The 19,069-nt window shown below is 37.8% G+C and overlaps 1 protein-coding gene across 2 annotated transcripts; it reads right to left on the bottom strand.

The window, feature by feature from the left end:
• Nucleotides 1-587: 587 nt before the first annotated feature.
• On the bottom strand, nucleotides 588-19,013 carry pdcd4a (programmed cell death 4a). Of its 2 annotated transcripts, none has more exons than XM_055205331.2 (12): nucleotides 18,770-19,013; nucleotides 18,552-18,625; nucleotides 12,841-13,140; nucleotides 11,313-11,410; nucleotides 7,124-7,237; nucleotides 6,508-6,729; nucleotides 6,088-6,185; nucleotides 5,040-5,154; nucleotides 4,420-4,527; nucleotides 4,138-4,248; nucleotides 2,078-2,217; nucleotides 588-1,948 (listed from the first exon to the last, which is right to left on the bottom strand). In XM_055205331.2, exons 2-12 carry the CDS (start codon nucleotides 18,595-18,597, stop codon nucleotides 1,894-1,896), a joined length of 1,407 nt encoding a protein of 468 aa, XP_055061306.2. In that variant the 5' UTR covers nucleotides 18,598-18,625; nucleotides 18,770-19,013; the 3' UTR covers nucleotides 588-1,893. The 2 variants fall into 2 exon arrangements, with proteins under 2 accessions (XP_055061306.2, XP_055061308.2); XM_055205333.2 differs by having other exon boundaries at nucleotides 588-1,945; nucleotides 18,770-19,012.
• Between the last annotated feature and the right edge of the window lie 56 nt (nucleotides 19,014-19,069).

The following is a 19,069-nucleotide window of genomic DNA, read 5'->3' as shown; positions in this document are numbered from 1 at the left end:
ATCTCTCGATTATATCATTGCACTCTGTTATTATATCGCACTCTATTACATCATTACAATATTACATACTGATTCTGACTTATTAACACTGTTTAAAAGTTGGATTCCTCATGCTAAACATTGGCAAAGTGTCAAAAAAGCAGTTGGATGTATGACGGACCATAATTGGCCCTGTGACAGCTACCATAGCTTCTCATTGTGTTTCAAAATTGAGGTTAGTTACAATTCGCAATCTCACCACGAGATCGCACTAAAAAGCCATACTGTACCTTTAACTGAAAGCTTTGTGTGTTTATTAATAAGAACATAACCATAGGACATATAATTTTTGCTTTATGCAAAAGCTTTTTTTAAAGCTGAATTTTAATTTACTTACACTGTTTACAGCATTCAGTAATTCACAGAAAATTGCTTTGATTAATACGCACACCTATGTCACACATGCATTCTTTTTTTTTTAAATACAGGGTAAGTGCAAAAAACTAAAATGATTATTATTCAATGTGTACTATGGGTGGCATTTAATATATTTGCAGAAAAATGTGATGACAATACCCCAAAATGTACAGATTCATAAAAAGAAAACATTTATATGAATATTTTGAAAATTTTATTGAAATAATTAGTGTAATTTTCAATGCTGAAGTCTGAGTTTTGGTTGACCAAAAATGTTTTTCCTTTGCAAAAAGTGTCCCCATGAACCAACAGATCCCATGTACAAAAGCACTTTTTGGTTGAAAGTAGATAGTTCCTATTCCAGTTGATATAAAGGAGTATTGACTGAAACAGGAGGACATTTGCTAAAATTAAGCTCAACACTTCAAATCATTATGAATTGTGAGCTGTACTATAAACTGTAACTGTATTGAAACAATTAAACTCATTTTTGTTGTTCACAGAAAAGAAGATGGAATACAAAAGACTGTTCTCAACTGCATAATCAAACAGAGGGTACAAAACTAGACTGCAATGAAAATGGAAAAATATCAACTCAGCAGTCTTACAATTGTCAGCTTGAGCATGAGGTGGTAATGCGCTCTCCTCCATTCTTCGGCAGCTAAACATACAGAGATCCTTCTAGATGTAGGAACCAGAACTAGCCGGAAACATTTTGATATGAAGTGAGCATAAATCATGAATATGCACTGAGATAATTCCAACTGAAAATAACCACAGAAACTTTTTAACAAATAGTCAGTCAAAAAATTGTAGTTAACCAAAAAAGATCCTGGAACTTTGTGATATCTGTATATATGGGGATGGCTTATATTTACACACTTCAATTATTATTAATTTGAGAAAGAAAAAGACAATTTTGCAGCTAAACATGCAATAAAATGAAAGCCAAAAGAATCAAACCCAATCTCGTAGTAAAATATTGTATGTTGGCCCCAAAGTTTTTGATTTAAGCGCTTCATTATTTTTTATGATACAACTTTTTAATACCTTCGTTTTTTGGGTGCTTCATGTTTTTATGCATTAATTCGCAAAAAAGAAAAAATATTTCAAGACCACTGTGAACACTAACAAGTGAACACAAAAAAAGGGAAAAGCAATTTAAGCTGAAAAAGATAAAGCAAAATTAATCCCTCAACCCAAACTGTACTTCATGGCCATCTGAAGCCACTGCTTATTTCCCCTCACTCCTTTCTTTCACTGCAGCATTCATGCTGCACAAACACAAAAACACAAATGAAACAAAGCCTGTAATAGAGGAGGAGAGAACAGCATTTCTCAGCTGTTCTTTACATGCTGATAGCTTTTTTTGAGGCTGAATATTTCTGTGTACTCAAGACAATGAGCAATGATGACAGTGAGGACAGATACCCAGGGAAGTGCAGGAGATGCCAGCCTGCTCGGCATCAGGGGCCTGGTAAAGCTCTTCCAAATCGTCTAGCTTTTTACAATACCTCCATCGCCCTCACTCACGAATCGTTTGCGCCCCCTGCTGGACAAAAGAACCGATCTGTCAAGTAAATTCTACTTTTTACAGGCAAGGAAAACACATGAAATTGCCATATCAAAGAAATTGCACAATTCTTATTTTCCATTCCTTTAGCAGGTTGCAGTCTCTGACCTGGTTGGACAGGAATCTCTCAGCTGTTTAGTGATGACCGATTCCTGGAAACAGAGGTCCACAAAGGTCTCCATAATGGATTGTGCATGTGGAACATCCAGGCTGATCTCGGGGAGCTCATCATATACGCGCTGAAAGCCCTTTGTATAAATACAGATATGTATTAATATATATATCCCAATATCTTCAAGGCTGTTTACATCTGGTATTAGGAGGGAATTTTGGTCGATCTGATTATAAGTGGATGAAAGACACATTCCCATTTACGACTGGTCTATGAGCTGGGCATTAAAACACAAGTGGGAGAAATGACAGGTTTAAAGAGCACCTATTTCATTGCTAAAAAAGGTGGTTATTTTGGGTACTTGGAATAATACAATGTGTTCGCATGGTTTATGTCATCGTTTACTTTGGGATATGTACCTTTTGCATATCATTAACATGTACTAATACACAGTTACACACCAAAGAAAATGTAAAAACAGGACTCGGACACTAAGTGCTCTTTAAGACGCTCACTAAAATTATGTCATAGCACCGCTGCTTGTGTTGTTAGTAGACATGCTGCACACAGTTTTCCATATATATATATAAAATATATAATATAATATAAATATATAATATAAAATAACCAAAGAGTTTCGATATTTAAAACTTAACCATTATGCAGTTACATCGTGTACATCGTGTTCCTGTATAGCTCATTGGTAGAGCCTTGCGTTTGCAGCGCAAAAGGTCAAGTGTTTGAACCCAGGGAAAACAAGTACTGATAGAAATGTATAGCTTGTAATGCACTGTAAGTCGCTTTGGATAAACTGCGTAATATCATTGCGCTGCGTAATATAATTGCACCTGCTGCAACCATGGTACGGCAGCAAATTCCTTGACTAAATTTTTTTTTCTTTTGTTAGATCTCCTGCAATATATTGCCATCTTAATTGACCTCATAGCTAGATCATACATGAAAAGCGCAACAGAGCCTGGTATCAGACACTCTTCTGCAGGCAGGGGGAGGTGCGGGGCTGTGTTTCCTACCCTCCACCGCCTCTTTCAGGGTGTGGTTGTAGCAGCTAGGAGGCTGCTCAGGTTGCAGCAACAGTACAAATTGTCCTGTTAAAAGTGGTTCTAGCCCTGAAATAATTCTAGAGACATCATTTAACGGTAAAAAAAACGACACAGTGTTGCTTTAAATATCGAAACTCTTTGGTTATTTTTGAGCGCGATGCTAACGGTCTAATCGGATTTAATGGATTATGCTAAGCTATTCTAAAAGTTGTACAGCCAGACCCAGAGATTGGCTGAATGGATTCCAAAACGGTAAAAAAAAAACTGGAAAATGAGCCTATTTTCATAAAAAGTGGAGTGTCCCTTTAAAAGAAAATTAGGATTTAGGAATGTTTGATTGAATGTTTGTTGATAAATTATTTGATTAGAATAATCAATTAATCGATAATTAGTCAATAGATTAGCCCTAGAGCTGGTCTTTCAAGTATGGTAAATAGTTGGCCAATCGGAACACAGCGTCTTTCAGAAAGGCAGAGCATAGAGGAGCAACAATAGTTATGCGTTTTTAGAATCATAAAACATGCAAACACACTGCACTACACCGAATACACAAAACAAAGTTTTTTTTAGCAATGTAATTAGGCTCATTAACAATGACAGCATAAAACCGTGCCGAACACACATTAGATCAATGGGCGGAGATAGTAGCTGTTTTTTCCCTGTTCAAACAGATGCGTTTTCGACTACTTCCGAATGTGATCGAAAGTAGTCAAGCTCCAAACGTTTTACATCCTGTTTACTCCTGTATATCGTGTTGTCCACTTGTAATCCAATCAACCAAAATGCATCTTTAAACCAAATGTAAACAGGGCCTTAGATTTTTCGCATATTATGTAGAAACAAACATGAGTTTACAATAAGCCCAGAATCATGAGTTTACAATAAGCCCAGAATCATGTTAAATTCTTTTAGACATTTTGTGCTGGTTTGTTACAGTAGTTTAGGATCATGCACCTACAAAATAGTAAAAAAAAAAAAAAGTAATTTCTTCAAACCCTGTTCATTTGGTCCAGAGTAATTAGGCCAGTTTGCCAGAAAGCCTTGAGAAGTTTGACCATCATCTGCAATGCCGTGTTACCTGTAGACTCCAGTACCATTATTACAGCCTATGTCAAAGACAAAAACAAAAAAGTCTTCATGTTACCGTCTAAGAGAGTACAAATTAAGATAAATGGTAAATATATACATGTATATTTTAAAACTATTCTAATAAAGGCACTGAGAAATGAGATCAGTCAATACTTCTGCAGCCAATATTTCTACATGTTAAAGCTTACCTCATAAACCAGTTCATGATGGAAGTGTGGCACTTCTAGGTCTCGTAGACAGTGCTCTGCCTCAGACAGCTCACCTGACACCAGGTACTCCTTCAGCAACAGGTTCATCTGTAGAACAACATTACCATCCCCAAGTTTTTAATTTGAGATATATTTGTGGTAAAAGGCAAAAATGAATTGTTCTTTTGTCTAATTCAATTTACGCTCTGGTACATTTCTCATTCTTACCATGTATTCACACCGCCACCAGCAAGAGTGTCAATAAAAGCTCTGGCTGCCCTCCAACGACGCTACAGAAAAGTTGTAGTGGACGCGCTGATGCTTGAATACATTCTCTGAACTCCTCTTAGGCGGAGGTTTCCGCCTTACGATTGGTTGCCGCCGAACATTTCCGCCTTCCGATTGGTTACGGCCGAACCGCGTCATAACTCATTACCATAAAGTTGAGCTGATTTCAACTCTCCTCGACGCTCACGCTGTACATGATGCGCTGCGCCACTGCTCGCCGCTGGCTCTCATTGTAAATGAATGACTTCCAGCAACTTTGACGCTCTCGCCGGTGGCGGTATGAATGCACAGTTAGAATATCTCACATTTCCTTACATAATGACAGTACTTACCTCTTTGATGAGATGTCTGACAGGCCTCTGGCCACCACCAACTCCCCACACATTATCAAGCTGCAAGATCTCCCTCTTCATGGAGAGTAGAACAGATGCTCTGTCCAGTGCAGCTCTAACACAATCAAGGGAAGTCATGTACGGTGAGTCAGAAGAAAATAAATGGGTATAAAAATAATAAATAAATAATGAACTGTGCATTCTTCGGCTGTTTTACTGCTACTGTGGGTTACACGCATGAATTCTGCCTACTAGTCTACATGCGTAAGTGCACGTCGTCGTGGACGATGACGCAGAAGTATGAATGAAAACTGAAGCGTAAACTACGGCATCAAGGCTATGCCGTAGAACTTATGCAGAACTATAACGAACCCTTTAGTCTTTATCGATTTACAATAGGGCTGGACCAGAATATACAATTATTCTAATATTTGTGTGGTGGGTTGGCATTCGATTTTTTATTTTGAGATTTGAATATTGTCAGTATTCTGGTGTTGATTACAACTGAAGCTTCGAAGTTCAAAAAAATTGTATTCAGACCAGCCCTAATGAATTTGGTTTTTTTTTTACTAAAAGAGTAGCCATATTGAGTGTTGCATTGTCCTACCAGTGCTAAATCTTGTTATATCTAATACCTTTGGTAACGTGTGTTTAAAAGGTGTTTAAAAGAAACACTCCAACATCACTTGCCGAACTTTTCAATTATTGTTTTTTTTTTTAAGAAAATTTACTATAGCTGTGCATTATTTTTACCAAGCAACAGTATTTATTGTCAGTGGCCAATCAGAAACAGATCCATGATAAGGAAAATTTCCTATCGACTTCACACACATTTGGTTACTCGCAGCTGTTAATTTCCCACCGTGACCCCAACAACAATTCTGAAATGTCTGAAATTTTGAAACAGTTCAATAGTTAGAAGAATAATTACAGTTCAAAAGTCAAATGTTACAGACTATTAAAAATCTGGAAACAGGACTGCTAGTAAACAGCCATAGACGCAAGCAATAAATAACTGATAAGATTATCAACTTCACATCAAGCTCACCTGGCATGGTCACAGTCCACCTTGCCTTTGTAACAGTCAAGGAAATTCATAGGTAAAGCATGGTCAGCAATGGCTCGTGCAATAAACTGACCAAGCATCTGAGAAAAGAATGTCATTAGAGAATAAGTAAAAAAAAAACATTTGATCTGAAGGTTTATGCTTAAAATGCTAAAAAAAAATTAAAGATGAAAAATAGTAGTCCTGATAACTGCATATTTACCCTTACAACTATTTATTTAAAGTTTTCATTGCAATACTTTTATTGTAACATATGGAAAACAGTAATAATAATTCCCAAATATTTGATTGGTAGTGTAAACAATAAATGCTTCATTACAAGATCTTGGAAAATTTGAGATTTTATTATTAGATGTATTTTTCTTTGCTTTTTTATTCATTTCTTTTGATCTATTACTCAACCTGTGGGGCTTCCGGTGTATCCAATATGAGGTCCGGCAGCTCCTTAAGCATTTTGTCAAAAGCACGTGACATGTCATTCTCAGATAGCACTTTGCCACACAGGTCCGACAGAAGACGTGATGTGAGCTCCCTGTGGCTGGCCTTGCCTTCCAGAGACAGGGAAACTGCCAGAGAGGAGAATTCGTATTTGTGATGGCCCAGGTTCAACTCTCTGAGCAGCATCTGTCAGGGAAAATAAATTGAAGCAGATATATAGGTTTAGATTAACAGTTCACAAAGAGCTATGGAAATCCCATCAGAATCACAATATTAGACCCTGCACAAATTGATTTGCACTCAGTAGACAAATAAATTTTCCTTGTAGCTTAAATAGTAGAGCAAGGTGTTTGTTTCCAAGGAAGGCATGAAATTATGAAATTATAAAATGTAAAGTTGAAATGCACTGTACTAATCTGCCCAATGTCCATGTAAAATACTGTATATTAAACCAACTTTGATGTCAAAGCATGATGCACTAATTATACATCTGTTTGAACATCAACCAAACATTACATCCAAAATATCCTACTCTACTTTATCCTGAAACAAAGCTCATCAGCTCCAGCTCAAATCTCACCTCCACCTCTTTGGTGTCTCCATGCTCAAAGTACTCTTGCACAATGGGGTTGATGGTCTTCTCAAGTTCTCGCTCATCCAGCTCTGGTACTACTGTGGCATAAACAGTGTCACCCTGAGGAACACACTAGAGTCTGTCACTAGAAAAACAACTTAACATTTACTATTAAAGGAAAAACATAAAAACAAATACTTTATTAATTTTGCAACAACATTTGCATTCCTGACTTTGTGAAATCAAACGAACCAAAACAGCAGATTTGTCTTCCTGTATTAAAGATCTATCTGTGGAACAGAACTAAGTGTTTTGGTATTAAAAAGTTTAAGAATGTGATAAACAATACACGTTCCTAGATCCACGGTGAAGTTCCTTCAAACAAAATGGAAAACACATGGCACAATCCAGATAGAACGAAGCTCCATCCACGCTACCAAATTATGTGTCAAGTAGGAGTCTATAGGTACCATATATTGATATATTATTGATACCATATATGTGCAATTTAAACATTATATACAGTGAGGAAAATAAGTATTTGAACACCCTGCTATTTTGCAAGTTCGCCCACTTAGAAATCATGGAGGGGTCTGAAATTGTCATCGTAGGTGCATGTCCACTGTGAAAGACATAATCTAAAAAAAAATCCAGAAATCACAACTAACGATTATTTTAATAATCGATTAATCTGTCAATTATTTTTCGATTCATTGATGAATCAGATTAAAAAACAAAAACCAAGAAAAGCATTCATTTCCAACCCCTTATTCAAAACAGAACTAAAATCTTTAGAAATTGCCCAAACATGTTGCTCCTTGAACATATCTGAGCTGTTACAATGATAATAAAATAAAAATGGACTAACACAAAAAATACACATGTATGCTTTACATCTGCCAAATATATAGACTTTTTTTATGTTGCGTTTCCCATCACGAAGATAGTATATGACTACAATTTCAAAAATAAAGGTACAAAAGTTGTCACTGGACAGTACCCTTTCAAAAAGGTACACCTTTGTACCCAAAAAGTGCATATTAATACTTCAAAAGTAGTATTGGCAGTTCAAAGATACATATTTGTACCTAAATGGTACATATTAGGACCTTTTATAAAGGGTACTACCCCAGTGGCAGCTTTGTACATTTATTTTTGACTATGTGTTTTCTTTGATCGGATAGCTATCTCATTTGTTAAAACTGTTCCATTTACATTTGGCCACATAAATGCGTCTTGTGAAAACAGAAAATGCGTCTTCTGCTCCCACGCAAAATGCAAATACACCATTCATTACTTCGCCTTAAAAAATGTAAGACGATGTTTATGCAACAAAAGGTGGCACTTACTGTATCTTGTACTGTATGTTGGGCCGGGCACGTGCGTCTCCTTGCTCGGCATGAGCTGGAGCGCGCAGTACAGACCAGCAGGAGAGTGACGGCGCAATGACAGGTCCATGACGTGGAAAAGCGTTCATACAATCTCTCTCAAAGTTTTATTTCTTTGTTTAATATCATTGGAGTTTTTTATTCGTTCTAGAAACTTTTTTTACCCGCTGTCGTCGCTCCATAAAGCATTAGCGTGTCGTCTTTGTTTGTTTACCTCTTTGCCGGCTAACTTCCAGATGACGCGCTTACATTTGGGATGAGTAAAACACTGACATGTGATTTTCCTCTACCTTCGCTGTTTTTTTATCTTTTCTCCACCCTGTCTATGAGGCGGCGAACTCTGCAAGCAACAGTGCGTGAGAGAGACCGATGTGCGTCCCAAACCGCATACTTGCATAATTTTTAGTAGGCGAAAAGCACTACTTCTCGTACTCCTTGCTTTCTATATAGTATCGTTTGGGATGCAACGCGAGTGTGTTCGCTCCGCGCTTAACTGAAGTTTTTCTTTTTAACCTGATAAGGAACACTGTGCCGTACACGGTACACCCCCTCCCTTGCACGTGAGGCTGCATTACGTCATTGCAACTTTGAAGCATTAAATCTTCAAAATATACGGTCATGCGGCACATCGTTGTAAAGCTTAGACTTTCGGGATTCCATTAAGCGCAAACACAAAGCATAATATGATTTATAGCAGTCATAAAACTGTAATCTAGTTGTTAGTTATCTGAACCGGGCGGCGCCGATTTAGGATATTTACTTACCTTCAAAATCTTCCCTTTATCCGCTTCGGTGAAATTGTCCAAAACAAATTGTTCATAAATCCCCAAAAGTTCAAGGCAATGGAATATCCAAGCCTTGTAATCCAAAACGATTTGTTCATCTCACAATCTTGACGTTTCTGACCGAATTACGATATAATTAGTGTATACAATTATTTCACTAATGGACATTCGTTCGAATCTCACTTTTCATTCACGATTTATAATGAATATATTCGGATGTCACGTTTTTTGTGCAATGTCTGAGGAACAAATAAGCCCCCTTGTGGAATTTCAGCCGTTCCATAAGAGGCTACATTAAACGAGACTGCGTGACACAAATAAACGATTATGAAATTCGTTGCCAACTCTTTTAGTTATCGATTTTCATCGATTTAATCGATTCGTTGTTGCAGCTCTATGAATGATACAGCTGCAGATAAGTATTTGTACACCTGTCTATCAGCTAGAATTCTGATCCTCAAAGACCTGTTAGTCTAGCCCAGGGGTGGGCAACTCCTGGTCCTAAGGGCCAGTGTCCCTGCAGAGTTTAGCTCCAACCCTAATCAAACACAGCTGAAAAATCTAATTGAAGTCTTCAGGACTGTTTGGAAATGACATTCAGGTGTGTTTGATTAAGGTTGAAGCCAAACTCTGCAGGACTGTGGCCCTCGATGCCCACCCCTGGTCTAGCCTGTCTCCGCCCTCCTATGTGCTTCCTCTTAATTTTCATTTCGTTTCAGTACTACATCTGGGACTGCTGTATACAGTTTCGTTTTCTCCTGCAAAAATATGCAGGTCCAATCAGCGAAAAGAGAGGGGTGGATAAGAACGATGACGTTGAGGTCGTGCGTCAGTTTGAGTTGTAGTTCAGTAATGGCAGCAGAGAAAGACGATCGCCTATGGCAGATCCTGAGTGACTCTGGGCAGATCCAAGCGTTTTAAACTTCAACAGAGAACCCTCCTTAAAGGAAGTAACGCTTTGCAATGGAGCGTGCCCAGACTCTCTGTACAAATGAAATTAATGTACGAGAGTCTGGTTTGACCAGGCTACTGTTAGTCTGTTTAAAATGTCCACCTCCACTCTATTTATTATCCTAAATTAAATTTGAGGTCGTTGGCTGCATAAAGACACCTGTCCACCACATACAATCAGTAAGAATCCAACTACTAACCTGGCCAAGACCAAAAAGCTGCCCAAAGAACTTTTTGGTCATAATTCCACTAAACGTGTTTGGAGGAAGAAGAATGGTGAGTACCATCCCAAGAACACCATCCCTACTGTGAAGCATGGGGGTGGTAGCATCATGCTTTGGGGGTGTTTTTCTGCACTTGGGACAGGGTAACTGCACTGTATTAAGGAGAGGATGACCGGGGCCATGTATTGCAAGATTTTGGGGAACAACCTCCTTCCTTCAGTTAGAGCATTGAAAATGGGTCGAGGCTGGGTCTTCCAACATGACAACGACCCGAAGCACACAGCCAGGTTAACCAAGGAGTAGCTCTGTAAGAAGCATATCAAGGTTCTGGTGTGGCCTAGCCAGTCTCCAGTCCTAAACCCAATAGAGAATCATTGGAGGGAGCTCAAACTCCGTGTTTCTCAGTGACAGGCCAGAAACCTGACTGATCTAGAGAAGATCTGTGTGGAGGAGTGGACCAAAATCCCTCCTGCAGTGTGTGCAAACCTGGTGAAAACTACAGGAAACGTTTGACCTCTGTAATTGCAAACAAAAGCTACTGTACCAAATATTAACATTGACGTTCTCAGGTGTTCAAATACTTATTTGCAGCTGTATCATACAAATAAATAGTTTTTAAAAAAATCCTACATTGTGATTTCTTGATTTTTTTAGATTATGTTTCTCACAGTGGACATGCACCTACAATGATAATTTCAGACACCTCCATGATTTCTAAGTGGGAGAACTTGCAAAATAGCAGGGTGTTCAAATACTTATTTTCCTCACTGTACTAAATACCCTCATACATGCAGACTAAAGTATTCACAGTGCAACCTATACATCTGAAAGGCAGGTGTTTTCTTACCTGTGCCGATTCATCATAATTGGGGTCTTTAGAGTCAGGCTCCTCCAGCTCATACACCATACCCGCTGCCCCCCACACACCTTTACCACCTGCTCCACCTATTTAAAAGAAAAATCAATGTAAAACAGAAAGAAGTAGGCGAGGACCTTGCTAAGAAATGTTTATTATTAGTGATGTCCCGATCAGGTTTTTGCCCTCGAGTCCGAGTCATTTGATTTTGAGTATCTGCCAATACCGAGTCCCGATCCGATACTTCTATAATACATAAAAAAAAGAATAAAGAAGAGCGAAAAAACAGATCCAGGATGCTCCTTATGTCATGCCGCACACATTGCTGTTTCTGTGTGGAGTCAAAAAGGTCTAACTTTGTGCTAGCGCATAACTATAGATGTGTTTAAAAAAAAAATGAGATTATAGTATATATGTTCAGGGTTAAATTGGGGTTTGTTTTGTGGGGAGGCTCTGTTGGGAGGGAGGGTTCGAGGGGTAACATGTTTTATCCTGATGACAGCAAAGCCACTGGTATGTTTCAATGACATTTTGGACCTCTGACTAATTCTAGGCATAAGATAGGCTACCCAAAAAGACTCAATTAACAAGAAAAACAACATACTGATTCAGCAATATGTCTATTAGCCATAGAGATTCCCTAAACTGGTCAGCTGTTAGTTAAACAATCACTATAGTTAGGTCGTAATTGATTTGTATAATCAAAATACATTCTTTTATTAAACTATACAGTAAGTTGTATCCAGTTATCTAGTTAACATATTGTAATAAGATGATTGACATAGCTATACATACTTGAATACTTTTGTTTCTAGACTTCTATTAAGTTTTTTCGACATGTGCACCATACTGACCTCTCTCTCTATCGCTCATCTCTACAATGTGTAATGTGATCCTCCTGCGCGAATGCACGTTCTTGAGGTTCTGAGTGAGACACGAAGCTGCGTACTGATGTAGATTAACTGAGCACATAGTGACAAAAACAATCGACGTGTCGTTTAAATGAGCAGTAAAATCCCGGTTTTGTCATGGATGCACCGCATGCACAAGTGTTTGAAGCCTATGAATGAGAACACGTCATTATTCGCGTCAGGACACGCACCAGCGCAGCCCGTACACTGGCGCGGAGCAGAGCGAGACCCTCAGTATGTTAGCCCCGGACGGCCCTGGCCCAATTTAAACCCTGCATATGTATCCGTGTCCTGATCAGAAGGTAACGGCCGATTCCGATCGAGTCTGAAACCACGTGATCGGGGCCGATTTCGGATCACGTGATCAAATCGGGACATCCCTATTTATTATAAAAGAAAGTGATCAAATCACAAAAAACAGCCTGATCACAAAAATCATATATTTATATGGACTTTAAAGACTTCTTCAGCATGCCTTAGTAAAGTGATACAAGTCATGTAAAGCTCATAAAGTTCGATTATACGGGGATTTCACTAAAATACAAAAGAATTTAGCAACTATTAACATACAGACGTACTTGGTGACGCATGTTATTTTATAGCCTCACCTTTTTTAGGCAGTCCTCTACCCTTTCCTGTCCTTGACTTTCGGTCATTTACAGCATTTTTGCCCTTGGGGCTGTTTGGATCAGTAGACGGTTCTCCTGGAACAGTCTCTGACAGTGATTCCCGGGTGGAGTCTCGGGAGGATGATTTACGCAAGCGGCGCTTAGCCTTAGCTTTTAGTCTGGCCTCATGCAAGGCCTTTTCCTGGGGGGTCCAGTTTCCATTTACCTCCAACTCGTTTAGATCCTCAATGCCATATGGTCCATCCTCATCTTCCAGATCTTGCTTTAATGAGAAAACACCTGTACAACACATAGACAAAAGAGACAAACACACAGGCACAACCATTTAGTAGCTGTGTGGATATATACTATAATGCCAAAAGCATGCAGACACATACAACCTGTAGCCTATGTGCTTTTTGAACAAAACTATACGCACTCATATGCAAATGCTTATTAGATGTTGGACCACTGATATCAGAATCTGTAACAGACGCAACACTGTGTTCAGGCACTGACATCAGGTGATGATGGTTTTAATTTAAGGGGGACATATCATGAAAATCAGACTTTTTCCATGCTTAAGTGCTATAATTGGGTCCCTAGTGCTTCTATCAACCAAGATAATGTGAAAAAGATCAACCCAGTAAATTTAGTTAGTAAACCATTCTCTGCAAGCATGTGAAAAAAATAGCTCATCATGGCTCCCTGTGATGTCAGAAGGGGATAGTACCACCCCTTAATCTGCATTATCCATCCTCAACACTGTCATTTAGTGCACAGATCAGCTCATTTCCATTTTAAAGGACACACCCCAAAAACGGCACATTTTTGCCCACACCTACAAAATGGCAATTTTTATGTTATAATAAATAATCTATATGTATTTAGAGCTAAAACTTGACATACGTTCTCTGGAGACACCAAAGATTTATTTTACATCTTAAAAAAAGTCTTGTGAAATGTCCCCTTTAAAATTAAAATGTAGTAAAAATGTCAAAGGATATGATTGAGTAAAGTAGCTGACAAATTTTAGATAACTAAAATAAGACAGCGAAAAGGAAAAAAACAAGCTTGATACAAATTAGTTGACCTTGTTTATTTTGTAAAAGCCTGTTTACAAAAAGTTTTCACTCTGTGTACAGTCAAATGTTCTGCAGTCAAATTTTAGGTAAATGAGAAAAAGATTTTCATAAGAATCTGATTATACTATGATTATTTTAGTGATGAGATATTAAAACCACTAAGTGGTCTAAAACATGGAGCCCGCATGGAGTCTGTGAGTTTCCCACCAAAGCACATTCTATTAATAGTCTCAATTTTAATATTTATTTATAACATATTTTTACATTAGCTTGGCTTCTTTTATGCATGTTAACATTTTAAACAATATTAAAACTTATTAACAGGTCAAAAAAATTAACCCTCTAGATTGTTTTATTCACTGTGGTAGCCCTTGCTCACAAAAAGTTGGAGACCCCTGATATAGCATATACAGATATAGCAGATACAATTATATTGCATGCTTCTGTACATCAAGTGTGGGTCTCAACTAAACCCAAAATGTGTTAAGAACCTTTACTTTAACCAAAACATACCTTTCCATTAACACGGCATGGATAATTGATACTGAAGAAAACAATCTTTTAGTACAATTAAGCCCCCAAATTTTATTTTAGTGAAAAACATTCAAAACCATTCATTTTGTTTGAATTGTAAAAGGTATACCTTTTTTTAATTGCTTTAGCAGTAAAAATGCTTTCACAGCAAATTGTGTAAGTGATTTTATTGCACTGAACAGTAATGTTTATCTTTCCAGGACAGCTGGTTAGTTCTCATATCACATCTGATAAACCTTGGACATTCTGAGAAAAAAATAATTTTAGCTGGCTTTGCATTGTCGTGAAGCAAATAAATGTCACCATAGAAGCCATATATTAAAAGATCTTAATTCAGAATTGTTACATATGATTTGTTTCAGAGGTTTGGAAAACCCCTCTAGGTTTCACAGTCAGATAACACAAAAAATCAAAACGTGGACTGTAAACAGGGCAGAGTGAATGCAACGAGAGCTAGGTTTTTAGTTTGGATAGTTTGAATCAATATCATATGATCTGAGTTTGAGATTTAGGAATTTTACATTCTTGTCTTTTGCTACGTTTGCATCTGCTTTAACTGAACTACACAAAAGCAATCATGATATGCACAGGACTGAGTGTAACAACACAAGGAAGCAGATGAGCTGACACAGCTGATTTTGATGCCTTATTGGTGCTCCTGCCAAGCCTGCCTACATATGGCAATGTGAAGACTGCTTGGGTGGGGTGGAGGGTCAAGTAGGAGTGGCCTTAATGGTATTAAACACCCTTCGTCTTAAATACTAGCTACAGGCAGAGGACAACTTAAATGACCATGCTTGCATTAGGGCACGCTCACATCATACTTAACTGAACCAAACCGTACCCGAGTACGATTGTCTCCACTCCCAGCGCGTCTGCACTCACGCTACACTTTAAGATCCATACCAGAGCACGCTTACGTCTTTAAAAGATGAAGAAAACTGGAAGATATACGCCTTCATCATAATTACGAGTTTATGGCTTTTTAGGTGTGCTTGAAATCATGTGCGCTACGCAGAACATTTGTCATTGAATAACCACGAGAAACATTTAAAAGCATAGAAGAAGTCTGCTCTCCAATCACTCTTAAGTGCTTTAATGTCATAGGCCGATCGGTCGGCGGAGTGTGCAAGATGTCAAACACACTTCTGTTATCTGGGCTAGTTTAGGATCCTGTGACACGTAGCTGTATGTATTTATGCTCTGCACATCAGAGTGTTTTACAGTGACAGCTAAAGTTTCGCATTCCAGTGCGCATGGCCCGCCCCCAAATCAAGCAAACCGTACCAGAGACCACCTCTGCAAAGCATACCGCACCATGGTACAGTATGGAGCGATCACATTAGCTAAACAAACCATACTTTGAGGTCAAACATACTCTGGTACGGTATTGTTCACATAATGTGAATACACCCTTAGTGCAATGGGCTAGAGCAGCAGCACAACCTAGGTGCATTAGGTCCAGCCTGAAGTGTTACTGTTTAAATGCCAGTGGTGATGAGCATCATGTTAAAGACAACGACGGTAGGCAAATTCAGTGAAGTTGAAGTTAACCAGTGAACGTTAGAGAGGCGTATTTGGATGTACAATCACTTGTGCTGAGAAAGAAGTGGAGCAAGCAACCTAAATGTTCTCCAGTGCTGGGTGGGGTGAGTGGTTACGAACAATTGGTCAGAAGGGAATTGGAGACAGAATCTGGTCAAGGTGTTTGTCTCCTGTCTAAAAACTGCAAAACAGAAAAAAGGACTCTAACAGGTTTAACAGATGATAACATTTATGATGCCTTGCTTTGGTAGTGATACACACTGATATCTTCTGTTGTACTCAGTACATCTGCACACTTTACCGTTGGGGGAGGTTTTAACATCAGAATTTTAAGTTTTAACATAATCATAGTGCCTACTGTAAAGACATTTAGACATGCATTGTACAGCTAAACTGCAGTTGTATTGTCTCCCACACCACCAGAATTCTGAAAACCTTAGTCTGGAAAGTCAACTATATTATGTTGTTCATTTTGTGTATTAAGCTCAAAGTAAGGGCGGTGTGGTGGGTGTGTTTAACCAACAGTTTAACTGTCAAAAATCAGCATTTGCATGATAAATGGAAGCCGTCTTATCTGTTTTTGTCAACTTTGTCTTATTTAAGTACTGAACATGTGACGGATACATTTTAGTACAAATGTGACCATGCCTATGAAAACCAGGCTTAAGTCCAATAATCAGAGTTTGTTTTTACCTATTAATTTGACATCATTACAATTTTTGACATGCCCTTACTCACTCAGTAACTAAAGATATCAAGGTTATTTTCACAGAATGTTCTTTACATTTTGCTGAATGATTTTATTTAGAAAACTTTAGCTGGAGTTTTTACAGGCAGGGTCATAAATCTTAAAAACATCATTAGACCCATATTTAAACCATTATGTGCAGCCCATAGTTTATATTTGTCTTGATATTCTAGTCTGGGCATTATACATTATGACTTTGTATCATTCATTGATAAACAAAAATAGATTTAAAAAAACTGTAATATTAGAATGTTTACTATTTATTTAAGGCTTGTTGTGAAGGCCTGCCTAACTAACAAATCCAATTCAGTAATTTAATAAAGAAATTAAATGTTTTTGCTTCTGAACAGTGATCTGATGATAAAAAGCAACAAAATATAGAAATCAGTGTCAGTTTGTTTCAGCAAATATTTCCCAATCTTACAAACATTTACACATTATTTCCTAATCACACAATGTTAAATGAAAACTCATGTGTTACATCAGCATGTGCTGTTGGTCAGTTGGTATGATTCATGGTACAGTTACTATTCATTAGTTTAGAGAAGTAACATTAAAGAAAACGTTACATTTTCAAAACTGTACAAGTTACATGTAAAATTACCAGAATATATTTTTTATTATATAAATGTTTTATGGTGGCATTCGTTTTTGTGCTTGTGCATGATAACACCCGCCGAAAATTTTTTTTTAAATTTTATATTTCTGCATTTCTTTTACCTCTAGTTCTAAAGAAGTGCATAATTGTCTGCATTTATGTATTGCAAAAATATATGTATAGTTCATAATTTGATTGTACAATAATGTGTGAGGATTTTCACAAGGGATAACCTATAGATCTACATGAATAATAATGATCTGGCCGTGCATTGTTCCATATTTTTACGGAAGACATTAATTGACTGATAAATTATCTATTACATTTTTCCAGGCTACAACTGAAACAGCATAGTGCCAAAGTACACTCACTATTTATGTAATAATAAATGTACATTGTTTTATTTATTCCCCTATTAACGACAATGGTTTAACTACATACTGCTGATTTATTATTAGCACACACTTGTATGTGGTATGCTGCGATCTATTCATGAAAACATGCAGTAAACTAGCAAGTTATCTCCGTTTAAACGTACCACGTTGCTTGAAACTCACATGGCAGGAAAAAACATCCGGGAATCTCCGCGAGGAGGCGTGGTTTTGGAAATACTAAACAAATGTTAACAAAGACGTTTTATGGCATTAATCTATCATGATATAAAACACGATAATATAATTCGAAAATTAAACGAATTTAATAACGCAAATGCTCGTTGCTGCAAAGTACTATCTCGCACATTTAACAGCCTTGAATTCCTTCTCCGTTATCATTATCACATTGATGAAGGCAGATTAACACACGTGTGATGACCATTCCTCGTCTAAGTAGCGTGTATGTGTACATAAAATTTCAAGAAATGCACATTATCTCCACGTTATAGGTTTTGCATGAAATAGTTGTTTGGCTAAAGAGACCAAATTTTTTTTGCAGTGAAATCGTGTGCAGTGAAATCTTGAAATGTGGAATTTGGTGAACGTACCGTTTTAGTTAAACCACAAACACAACATCAACTTACATGCAAGCATTTCCACGAGACCACATGGTGGAGGAGGACTGTAACTAACGTAAAAGCCCATCTCGTCAACAAAGACGACAGCTTAAACGACAAATATTTTTAAGCCTTAGCCAAAGTCACCCTACATAATGCTTAAACAAGTGGCCTAACAGCTAATTAGAATCAAAGTATTAATGCTCGTACCCTCGTTTTGTGGGCCAGTAGTCCATGCTTCAATCTCAGTCGCCATTACTCGCTTGTTTACCGTCCTCCTAAGCCTGCAGATCACGGAAACAAGTATCCACGTCAACACCAAACGTGCAAAATCACTTATTTTACATTATCGACATACTTCTGGACTGGGTCTGACAAAATAGTTAATTAACGATATCGTACATGTGTTGTATTGAGCATAGTCTCACCTTAAATTGAAGGCTCTGTTGTCAGTTTAAATCTAGCAGTAAGGGTGCTGGTAAGCTAAACCGTCTTCGAGGAAAATAAAATAATACTTGAAATAATTATTGTGTTTAACGTCCTCAAAATCAAGAAACGTAAACAAAACTACGAATAATTTGCACAAGGAGTGCAGCACGCACGTTGCAGAGTGGAAGCAATAACACGAACAGTGTTTTCAACTTCAGACAGCTCAGTACACGTCACGAGGTGCGTGACGTAAAGCTCGTGTATATTAATTACGTAAAAGTTGAACGTGGTGGACGTGA

The sequence above is a fragment of the Misgurnus anguillicaudatus genome, chromosome 3, assembly GCF_027580225.2.
Source record: "Misgurnus anguillicaudatus chromosome 3, ASM2758022v2, whole genome shotgun sequence".
Taxonomy (NCBI): Eukaryota; Metazoa; Chordata; class Actinopteri; order Cypriniformes; family Cobitidae; genus Misgurnus; species Misgurnus anguillicaudatus.
Note: the sequence above shows the minus strand (reverse complement) of the source record. Positions and strands in the feature narration are given on the sequence as shown.

Coding starts and splice junctions, on each gene's coding strand:
- pdcd4a (XM_055205331.2), bottom strand. CDS start 18,597: ATGGCGACTGAGATTGAAGCATGGACTACTGGCCCACAAAACGAGG. Junction 13,141..18,551: donor TACTGGCCCACAAAACGAGG/GTACGAGCATTA, acceptor TGTGTTGTACAG/GTGTTTTCTCATTAAAGCAA. Junction 5,155..6,087: donor GTGGACTGTGACCATGCCAG/GTGAGCTTGATG, acceptor TGATTGTGTTAG/AGCTGCACTGGACAGAGCAT.